This window comes from Haliotis rubra, unplaced genomic scaffold (assembly GCF_003918875.1).
Source record: "Haliotis rubra isolate DU_JTF1 unplaced genomic scaffold, ASM391887v1 Scf402, whole genome shotgun sequence".
Taxonomy (NCBI): Eukaryota; Metazoa; Mollusca; class Gastropoda; order Lepetellida; family Haliotidae; genus Haliotis; species Haliotis rubra.
In genome coordinates, this window is record NW_025767083.1 from 752220 (window position 1) to 764516 (window position 12297).

The 12297-nt window shown below is 41.2% G+C and overlaps 1 protein-coding gene across 1 annotated transcript; it reads left to right on the forward strand.

Moving 5' to 3' along the window:
- Positions 1 to 710: 710 nt before the first annotated feature.
- Positions 711 to 11914, forward strand: LOC124287613 (arylsulfatase B-like). Its single transcript, XM_046724112.1, has 14 exons — positions 711 to 906; positions 1369 to 1480; positions 1668 to 1719; positions 4927 to 5030; positions 5390 to 5496; positions 7133 to 7197; positions 7495 to 7596; positions 7925 to 7988; positions 8290 to 8387; positions 8671 to 8807; positions 9154 to 9212; positions 9699 to 9822; positions 11160 to 11302; positions 11601 to 11914. Exons 1-14 carry the CDS (start codon positions 795 to 797, stop codon positions 11777 to 11779), a joined length of 1458 nt encoding a protein of 485 aa, XP_046580068.1. The 5' UTR covers positions 711 to 794; the 3' UTR covers positions 11780 to 11914.
- Positions 11915 to 12297: the final 383 nt, after the last annotated feature.

Below are 12297 nucleotides of genomic sequence, written 5' to 3' on the forward strand. Positions count from 1 at the left end.
CCTGTGCTACATATTCCCTGTTGATGTCGATGACAAGTTTCACACTGCAATCCATCTTGATGCGGTCTTACTCTCTTCTTGCAGCTGAGGCAGATTTCCAAACATGCAGTCGCCATGGCACAAATGCAAGTGTAATGTCTAACTCAATGTCGACTTATTTAAATGTTCATTCAAATTTTAAGCGTGATGAGATGAGATGAGATATAAGCTTGAGTCCGATGCCATCTCAAAACAAACACAGTAGCATTTACCTGATTGGTGTGAAACATTACCTTATTAGGATTAACAGATTAAAGCATTAATACCATTCTCCATGTGTACACACTTAGTTGGGGTGAAACAACCCCTAATGTGTGATGGATTGACCTAGACTGGAATTGGGATGAAACGACTTGGGGTGAAACGACCGGACACACACCCCCACCCCCACCACCCCCAACGTATTTATAGACACACACACACACACACGTTATACCTGGTTCACAAGGCCCACCCGTTTATTTATTTCGTACGGGTGGCCCTGAATTACCGAATACCGTGTCAGTGGGTGCAAAAGACAAATATAGTTACTGCATTTTAATCATACTCAGCAGACTATGTACATTGTGCCCTATATTCCCGTATTCTATTATTGACCCTATAATATTATCAGCGTCTACAGTGTCAGCCTGTTGTAGAATTCCTTCTGGGTGTTATCAGCTGAAGAAGATCACAAGGTCAAGACGTGGTATTTCATAATGTGTGTACGTATATCTCAGGATTTCTAAGCATTTTGTACTCGATACTAGAGGTGTATGGACAACACTATCATGGCGACAACGGCTAAGACCTTCCTCCTCGTTTCCCTCATCGGTAGCGCCCTCTCACAGCGTCCAAATATTGTATTCATCGTTGCAGATGATCTAGGTAATTTAGTATTAAACATGAATGCTTGTTGATTTGTGGTTAAAAGATTGATTGACAAACTAAAATCACTTCAGACTAGTTTTGTCCTTTGCGTGTTGGTGTGGAAGTTCTACATGACATGAGGCTTTGTTGACATACCTTCTTTGATCTAACTGCAAAGATCTTGGCCTGGTGTAGATGTTATACAATGTACAATGTAAACGTTGTTAGGGTGTCACTGTATATATATTCATGTCAAATTGGTTTGTAAGGGTTAGGGTGAAGATAGTCGTCAACGTATTTCGCTGTGCAAAGTTGCACCCTTTGGGGATCCAAAACGTTGTGTGACATGGTTCAAATCCCTTTGGTTATGTTACCACCAATAGTGATTCTAAAATTGATTGGTTTCATTGTTAAGAACAGTTGTGATAATAAAGCAGTATTTCCTGTGTATGCATGTTCTGACTCGATTGATATTTTAAGGTTGGAATGATGTTGGGTTTCGGAACAGCGAAATGTTGACACCTAATATGGACAAAATGGCGCGAGAAGGCGTGATACTGGACAGACACTACGTGCAGCCGCTATGCAGTCCGTGAGTGAAATCTGACATTGCATAATATTTAGATTTGTTCTGTTCAATGTTTATTGTACAGTCATGATATGTATCAATCTATCCTATAAGATCTTACAAAATAATTTCTTCCAGATTGGCTGTTCATGTTCTTCTGTGATGACGTTCACAAATGTTAAAATCTCGCCATGTTGTCAATACTTTTCAGATCCCGGAGTGCCTTTATGTCAGGTGTCTATCCCTTCAAATCTGGCCTTCAGGTAAGTACTTGTGTAGTGAGTGAGTGAATGAGTTTAGCTTTACGCCACTTTTAGCAATATTCCAGCAATGTCACGGCGGGGGACACCAGAACTGGGCTTCACACATTGTACCATTGTGGGTAATCGAACCCGGGTCTTCGGCGTGATGAGGGAACGGTGTAACCTCGAGGTAACCTCATCGTGCCCTGCTCGGGAAGGGATAGAATTGAAACATAACAGTACATTTTATACCCTCAAACTTTAACATCACCTTAACAAACCTTGACCGATATATCGAAGTCTTGTTGCCTTGACTGTATCTCTATCTGGCCGATATATCTTCTCCGTAATGCCAGAAACTGATAACGGAAGCGAGTGTCTAAACTACCGGGAAAAAACAAAGTTATCATTGACTTCACGAAATAAAAATAGAAACAAAGACCTATGTGAAATTTAAAACTTTTACAAACAGAAAGTATTTTCCAATAATTTGACTGAACATTCATTGTATGCTACTCTTGCCTTTCCCACAATTCACTAAGAAAGAGGCAGTTCGCTGGAGGTGATACACGCTGTCTCATCTGACGATCAAGATAATCACACAGATGTTCAATGGGGTTCATGTCTTGAGAACGCCCTGGCCAAGGCAATGCCTTGACGTTAACGTTGTGCAGTTATTCTTGAACAGTTCTCGAACTCTGCCATCGTTTCAGAACAGACTGAATCGACTTTCCTCTCTAAAGACAACTCTCTCCCAGTCACGTCGCTGCTACTGCCGTAAAGTTCATGCCCATTGCTGTCTGCGTTGACGGTGTAGACGTGTCAAGGCCCTTTCACGGAAGGGGCGGTAGGCTGGTATACCAGCCATACAAAATCGTCGAAGGATTGTTCGGTAGCTGGGGCTGTTCGGGACTGTTCGGTACCGTCACGAATGTGTTCCAGAGGTGGATTTGCCGGATGTAGCGGTCTTCGGCCTGTGTCGTGACTCTTGTTCTTCCCAATCTTGGGCGTCTTTCGTCTGGTCTGTTTGTTATTAGTGGTTTATAGTGTTGGGAATTGGTTGAAATCCCACAATCGATGATTGCTTCATTACCAACGAACAATCATCGAAAAACATTGGTTAGCGTCATTTTTCAGATTTTCTTATCCAGGTTGTTACTGCAGAAAAGTATAACATGATGAAACTTGTTACTTTAAAGTGATGACTAATATATTATGAACATAAACTTCCTGGAGTCTTAGAGAAATATTCAGTCATGGCTTTTCAGTTAGTGAAGTGAGTTTTCTAAGAAATAAACATGTTTCCAGGCCCTGACAACTTCTAAGATATGTTCCATTGTCAAGTATTTCAAAGACTAAAACAGTAGTTCCAAAATCGTTTATGTTCGATTATGAGAAAATGTGATCGATTGCTTGGTTGCTTGGTCACTGCGACCAATCTTCGATTATTTCAATTAATCGGAACACCACTAGTGGTTTATCAATTTGCTGATGGTGGCCTGGCTGCAGTTGAAGGTTGTTGCCAGCTGACTATGTGAAGCCCCGATATTGGCCATACCGATCGCCCAGTCACGTTGCGATCGCGTAAATCTTGGCATAGTCGTAGGAAGATGAAGTTAGAAACGGATTCGGGATTGGGGACTGAATTTTGTTTCTCATTCGGGATTCGAATGCCGAATCTGAATTTTTTGTTCACATTTGGGATTCAAATCCCGAATCTGATTTGTTTTTCGATAATCGGGATTCGAATCCAGAATTTCTTTTTATTTAGCAGATACGGCACTCGGCATTCGGTATTTCAACTCTTATTAAGCATTTCTTTTACACATTTGGAATTCGGAACGTATCTATCCTCGACGTTGCCGTGCACTCTCGGAGATAGTGAACTGTCCTGAAGCTCTTCCCTGCTTGCAGGCGTCAGCCCTCGATGACGATAGAAGAAAGACGAACAATGTCAATATTCATTATTGCCCCCCTTCTAATGTACTAGGTGCTTGTTGTATACCTGGTTAACTTAAAACATAAACAACCAAACTACAGTTTTTTTTATATTTGAATCTCAAATCTGAGGGGTTTTTAACATTCGTGTTTCAGGATTTGAATCCCGAATCTGAATATTTTTCATATTCGGGATTCGAATCCCGAATCTGAATATTTCTTTTCAAATTCGGGACTCGATACACCCATCCCCAATCCCCAATCCCCAATCCGTTTCTAACTTCATGTTCCTCATAATCGTCGGGGTGTTTTTTTTTCGGGTTACTACATGCTTCCTCTGTGCATCATCGGTATTTATTCCACAATTATGCATGTGCATTTTGACCACTCTACCACAATTACACGTTTTGGAAGATTCACAACTCGTACGAAATTTTCAGTCAGTTGCGTTGTTAACGGGACTATGTTGCGGTTTGGCGAATGTTTTCTACTTGGGTTCAAACCTGTACAAGCATTTTTGTTTTTTTATATAATTACTTTAAAAGTGATAGCTTTCTTTTGCCCGGTAGTTTATGTCTGTTGACATAACAGGCAATATTCTGAAATGGACATAAAATATCCACTGCACACCTGTAGGGGATATCTACACCTCTTAAGGTGTGGATATGAACAGTACAGAAGTAATAAATCTGGGCTGTAAGGGTATTGTAGAATAAACAATGTTATTCGTCAATGCTGCAGTCCGACAAATGGCCTGAAAGTCTTGTTGTCGCATTGTGGCGATTTCGTAAATATTGGCATGGGCGAGAAAGAGACAATGTCCATTCTAGGATTCCATAGTATTAGATATATAAACCTTTCGTCCAGTTTGGATCTAGGCATTGCTATGCAGAATCAAATGTCTTAAGTTTCTATCTGGCAAAGAGGATCATAGTCAGCTCGACAATTTCCGTTACCTGATATCTGGAACAGCAGATGGGCACTGTCTGTAAATAATCTCGTCTTGCGCGGACAGCCAGGTATTGACCTAATCTCACTTGGATTCCCCACTGTACAGGAGCAGACCACTCTGGATATACTCAGATATGTGAATATTACAATATATTTAGAAAATAAAGAAGTTAATGTCACGACCGTTGCCATACCGAGGTGTTTAATGATAGTCTTGTGAACCACTTAACTGAAGATTGTACCTTCAACATAGATTCCTCTCACTTGTCACCGAGAAAACCTGATGAATAGAAGTGAGCCGAAACAAAACCAAACTCATATCATGTTCTCTATTTACAGCATGACGTCATACAAGCCGGGCAGTCGGTATGCCTGCCCCTGAACTACACCATCATTCCCCAGGAGATGAAGAGACTGGGATACGCCACGCACATGGTGGGCAAGTACGTGCAACAGAACTAGTCCTCATCTGTTCCTTTACTACAGGGAGTTACAGTAGACCTGTTGTTAAAGTCCACACAACTATCACATGACCACAATGTGTTTTGCTCGTTTATGGTGTCCCGATATTGTTAACAGCGACATAACAACAATGCTCATCAGTGAATCTATTAAAACAAAACACGAAAGAGTCTCCATCAAGCTTTGCCCTCTTTAGTTTTAAACTGGGACCTACTTTCAACTTAGCTTCAGCAACATTCATAAATGAACGTTGGTTCGCATTTAACATGAAGCAGGTCAGCGTGCTGAGTACAGATGCACTCACCTGTCCTGCCAGAGACTGATGACTGTGTACCTTCAGGTGGCACCTTGGGTTCTGTGACTGGGCATGCACACCAACCTTCCGGGGCTTCGACTCGTTCTTCGGCTACTATAACTCAGAGGAAGACTATTATATGCATAATATGTGTGAGTACAAAGTTCATCCAGCTACACGAGAAATACTGAAAGTAAAAGTAGGAATTCTCTCGTTTATTTTAGGATAGTTTGAATACCTTTATTAAATCCACGTTTTAGAGTCCTGTACAACACCATACTACAGTTGTCTAACGTACTATACGGATGTACTTCCAGGTTCATTAGGTCCTGATTCACCGCAAACTGGACAGGGATCTGTCAGGTCTTTGCCATTTGCCTTTCTTGTAGCGTCGTCGTATTAGAAAAAACATATTCATAGCAGTGTAATACACTCACTCACTCATGCGAACAGAGGGAATTCCTAGTTATAGTGTACATATAATCCAAACACTCTACTACACAACGCCCGTTGTTTATGTGACTGTACTTAACCTATCACAGTGGTGGGTATTACAGTACACAGTCGTCCGATGCTTGTCTTCATTAACATGTCCTGAGAAGTATATTACTATTACATTCAAGGTCACTCAACAGCATTTACTTTAATGTAAACATATACTGTTATTTAAGAAATTGTAACCAATATGACCGACCTCACATAAAGTACAATACGACTTCCAAACCTGAGAGCAACATATCTATTGAAAATAATCATTGAACTGCGTTTCTTGTACATTCGCCTCTAATAGCTGCGCATTTGTCCTGCAGTGTTTATAAATCAGCAATGTGACATGCATAATTGCATAATTCTAGCACGACATGGTGTGATACTCGATTCTGATTGGCTGAGAGCTCATCAAAACCGTACTTAAATAGCAGTTAAAGACCGCTAATTAAAGTGAACGATTCACCGCGTATGAATACAACGAACTCGTTGACCCTATTGTTTGTAAACAAACATGTCGGACATCGGCAATTTCTATCTCGGCAGCATCTTTGGTGTTTTTGAAGTAAAAAGCGAATGGTTTGAAGAAGTATCCCAGTGAAGAAACTACGAAGCTGGAAAATCCGTCAGCAGCGCAAAAGCGTCAGTATATTCAAACCGGGTACAGATCTAGCGGGCATGACGTCGACAACACACGTCGGCCCACACGTCCAAACCTGACCGCTTCCGTCCCGGCCGTAATGCCCAGTCCTTCCACTTCCACTGTCCATGTATCCCACACAAAACGTGGCATGTCAGGTCTTTTCCAAATTGGGAATAGTAGGGTGGTTATCAACAATTATTTCCGTGAATAAAGTTAGCGGCGACTAAACTTAGCGAGTTCACGGCTTGAATTGGGGCGAGTCGATTGTCATACAGTAGGGGAGATCAATAATTCACTTTAGAAAAATCAAATAATTGTACTTGCTCACAGTATAAACTGTATTTTTTTTCATTTGTGTGTGCTACTTCTTACAAATTCAAGCATACTGGTTCCTGAAATAAAGCATTTATGTTGTTGAAAATGTCTTATTTTGTTCATTACACAACCTGTCCCTCAACGGGACGATTCCAAGCGATTTCCAGGAAAAGCCCCTTCACGCCTTGTGTTCTTGCGCGGTTTTAGAACGCTTATCAGTCGTGCTAGAATGAAGATAAAGACTACTAAATGTTTAATTTAGCGGTCTTAAATCAACGATAAAGGACCGCAAAATTTAAAACAGAGTAGCTTTATCTTCTAATTGTTCCACATGTATGTTTCAGCCGGGTTTCTAGACTTCAGGAACAATCAAGAAGCGGAATGGGATTACGAGGGACAATATTCTGCGGTGAGACACTGCTGTGTTTGCAGGTTATTTGAAGGTTTAGTAAGGTTGATATTTGGACTGGAAATTCCATCCATCCATCCATCCCCCCGCCACCCACCCAACCCCCACATACACCCAATATACATACACATACATACATACACACACACATACACACATACACACATACACACACATACACACACACACACACACACACACACACACACACACACACACACACACACACACACACACACACACACACACACACACATACATACATACATATATATTTTGTTTCTTGTTGGTTTCCAGTGGGTGTTCACACAGAAGATCGTCAATGTGATAAACGCTCACAACAAGGAGCAGCCGCTGTTCCTGTATCTGCCCTTCCAGAACGTCCACTTCCCCACAGAGGTCAGTCATGTTTTCATCCATGGTTGCCTTAACCTTTCTGACTATTGGATTGTCTCCCTTGAGTGAGTCATAGTAAAACACTGCTTGAAGAGAAGAATCTATAAAAAGAATGAAATGACCGACAAAACCAAGTTTATTACTGAAAGCAAAGCCAGTTGTATTAGGAATGTATGAGCTGTGATGATGAGAGTTTCTTTTCTCTTTGGCTGTTTGAGTTCGTATCTATATGATGGACATGTTGATATGGAGGGTATTTAAACAAAGGACGGTTATGGGGACCAATTCTGTTTGTCTTATGCAACAGCAAAGTTATTGGGTTGTGATTCAGGTTCCCAAGATATATGAAGACAAGTTCCCACATGTTGTGAATACAGGAAGGCGGATCTTCGACGGTGAGTAAAGGTGGAAACATTTACAAGAAGTAGACCCACGCCCTTAAAAGTGAGTGAGTGAGTGAGTTTAGTTTTACGCCGCACTCAGCAATATTCCAGCTATATGGCGGCGGACGCCCTTAAATAGTAAAGATGCGTGTTGTGACAAAAGAGCAATCAGTAAAAGTTCATTTGTATGTCCAGTACGTTAGTAGGACACTGTATCGTGAACGTTCAGATTAAATGTTCTATATGAGTAGTGTTTAGTGGTGATCAGCCATACATATTGACTTATCATTACGCATGTTTGCCAACCTTACAGGGATGGTGAACGCCCTTGATGAAGCTATAGGGAACGTGACCGACGCCTTGAAGGAGAAGGGACTGTACGACAACACGCTGTTCCTGCTTACAGCTGATGTACGTGACTGTGTTTGGGTGTTTTGCTGTTTTCATGTTAGAATGAGTCTTATAAGCAACCCATGGTTGTCGTCAGAGGCGACTGATCAGGTGGGTAGGCTTATTGACTTTATTGATGGCTGTCATCGTATCCAGAGAGAATAGTTCACTGCTTATGATATCCAATCCACTCTTGATTACTTTGGACCACCTTCATATAACTGGAATATTGTGTGAGTGCACAAGCAGCAAAGGAACGTACAATATCTACTTGTTGATGTATCCTCGATGTGTGTTGTTGCAGAACGGAGGTGAGATATTCAGCCACGGCAACAACTGGCCCCTGAGAGGAGGCAAACACTCTCTGTGGGAGGGGGGTACGAGGGTGACGGCGTTAATGGCAGGGGCGGGACTTCAGAAGACAGGCTACACGTATGATGGGTAAGATCGTATAAACAGCTGAATTACTATGCAGTACAATGGGAAAAAGACAAATGTAACACGTCCTCCTCTCTTTATCCCGTGTACACCAGATATACATAAATAGCCCAAGTAAAGAGAACATTAGGTACCCACAATTCCCGTGACGGACATATTATCTTCTACACTATCTTCTGCACTTGCAAATCGGATACGCAAAGATAGGTGAGATGCTTAATTTTGTATGTGTGGATACGAACACAGAAAGAGACCGCAGTTCTGTATTCATGCTAAAAATTACAGGTACTACAATATTCCTTGTCCTTCATTTTACTTCCATTCTTCGAACCCATATCTTTCTCTCCAGAATGATCCACGCCGTAGACTGGCTGCCGACTTTGGTTTCAGCGGCTGGAGGAACGCCAGGTAGGTTTGTTGAATTAATATATTATATAATGTATGACTGTAATGCCTTCCAGTGTATGTTGACGTTTGTGCGTATCAATCGATGTAGACAATGAAACGGGTTTGCGCAAAGGGTGCACACCGTTTTAGCGCATCGTTTTTAAAGTGAAGATCCCCGTGAAAGCAAATTATTTTAAATATTTATACATGCCGGCAAGGATAACGCCCCTCAGTTAACAGTGACGTCATTCAGAGAAATAATGCAACTCCGGCTCCACCCATTCAGTTATTATCCAATTAAAAAAGTTGCCCGTTAATGGGCGTGGTGTAAGGACAATTCGGTTATTGGAAACATAAATGCTCTTCATAAATGGCATATCTTGAGTGTCATTGTTTTTCATACGTCGCGTCAGTGTACGTCTTCTGTTACAACATCTTTAATTATTATATACCTATTATCATGATGATCCGTCGTGTTATAACTATAATTTGGTCAATATGCTGCAGTGACCAACAGAGATGGAATAGATCAGTGGGACTCTATCAGGAATGGCCTCCCGTCAAAGAGAACCGAGTTCATCTACAATCTGTACGACCTTATCATACCGAAGGAAGGCCAGGCCGCTATTAGGTAATCAAGAGCAATAAGATTCTTCACAATCGTAAAATATGTCCGAAATGTCCAGCGTCGACCATGCTATCCAATGACGATATTGGGGTGTTGGGAAGACGTGAACGTGTCCTGCTCCATCGCAGACATGCGGAAGAAACACAAGCACAGGCAAGTCAAATATCCACCGCAAATTATACGTATGGTGTACTACGTTCTCCATGTGTCTCGGTCAAGAAACCTTCAGTGCTTGTGTTTCAGTGAACACAACCGCTGCTATATTGGCCTTGATACAGAGGTGTCATTATAATATGTGTGGTCGTCATACCCGGCGATTAAGTAATAAATGCTTTTTTTGGCATTTTGGGCATTTTTTGGCAGTATAGACAAGGGATTTATATATATATCCCTTGTGAATGCGATTATACGCTCCCTTATCTATACTGCCAAAAAATGCAAAAAATGCAAAAAAAAGCATTTATTACTTAATAAAGTCAAATAATTTTGAAACAATACTTTCCAGGAAATCATGTTTGTCCTTCGTGCTATTGAAGTCGATGCTAAAAGCGTCACTGTTACTATATGTTCCTATTGTCATTCCTGTCCGAAACTGCGAAATACTTATGAGTGAGATACCCAGTCTTGACAATCCATATTTAGAACCCATTTAGTGTAAGGGACAAATATCTGTAGAAATTATATGAATGGACCGCTAGAATAATCGATGACACGAGGCGTTCTAGGTAAGGATAAGCTTGTCCTGCTCTACTGGTATTTACACATTGTGCCTAAAAAGTAAATATTCACAGAAGTATGCCTGCCAAGAACTGATGTATCAGTGAGTACATCTATATGTACTGTTCAAACAAAAGAAATATGACAACGAGATGTGTAGATAGATATTGCAGTGGATATAACTACATGAATATCACCATAGTTACTTTACAGTCAAGATCAAGGATGGTCATGTCGCTGAATTGTGCAAACCCTGGGGCAGTATCCCTTGATCGTGGTTGGAGATTCATCCTGATTATTAAGTGTCTAGGTTTGTCAACCACATGCTCCGGGACTTCCTCCCACATTAAGCTGACACACAAAGATAAAAAGCTTTGAAAGCATTTTGAATTCTACTTCACTGATCCTGTGATTATTTTCACCCCGTTATCTCTATAAACATATTTGTTTTTGCTGTGGTGCTAACGAGGGAAGTGACTGAAGGCATCACACTTAGCCTTAGTTCTTCGATGTATGTCACTGACAAATATGATAAACGCTCGCTGTCCAGAGCATGTGGAATTTACTTACTCGGTTAGTGAATCTAGATACGACAAACAAGGCTATTATATATTTTGTTTCAGGATTGGTGATTACAAGCTGCTAATGGGTTTCCCGGGAACACAAGATGGCTGGCATCGACCTATGAACAACACGGCCGATGATATTTATGAAACAACTATATATGATCTCAACCCAGATAAACTGCAACTTTTTAACGTGATGGGTATGTATTTAAATATGAACTTACTGCAGAACCTTAAGTGTAAGGAGTGTGGTGAAAATTCAGTGATTGAAGTTATGAACGAACGAACAAACTGCACGTCGCAGGAGCTGAGTTAATGTGTTTGGTGATTACACTGGGTGTCTTAGTGTCCGAAAGGTTGGACGATATTCATCCTTTTAACCACTGGTTTTATCGACTGCATACACAATACAATCAAATATCTGTAATGTTTGCTGATTGCGGTATCAAACATCCTACAAGTTAACCTTGACCTTGTCTCCACTGTTTTATCCTTCAGATGACCCCACAGAGAGACATGACCTCGCCTCCAAGCTACCAGACGTTGTCGCCAAGCTGAAATCTCGCCTTCTGGAGTACAAGAAGCAGATGGTCGCTCCTAACTACCCTGCTACGAACCCTAACAGCGATCCCAGAAAATACGGCAACACGTGGACACCTGGCTGGTGCAAACTCTAATACCTTTATTACTGCAGCACTTTGCCCAGTGCCAGGATTTCCAGGATTGGTCTTGGTGTATGAAATACTCATCATCCTCACTGCTGATCCCTACTCTGTATTGACGTATGTGTAAAATAAATACGTATGACTACTTTTGTTTGTAATTTTGCCTTGCGCGGGGTGTTGCATGCCACCAGAAATGCTTTCCTTTTTGGTACCGGTGTGTTTAGAGGAACGTCAGTAAAACATAATGTCAAACGGTTGAAGATAAATAGCGTTTAACACGTGCGAAAGAGACTCTTTTTCAAAACAAGGAACTGGAAAACGATTTTCACGCACATTCATACACTAGCCAGTACCAAGATTGCAAAAGCCTAAAAGAATGTTTGTAAGCAAAGGCGCATGGAAGGTATGGCATGTTTTCATGATACGTAAGTACAAACATCCATCTGCCATTGTCGTTATATCTATATGTACCAGTCACACATCGATCCTCTGTTGTTTGACTGGCGCCAGCTCCATGCCATTTCATGCCA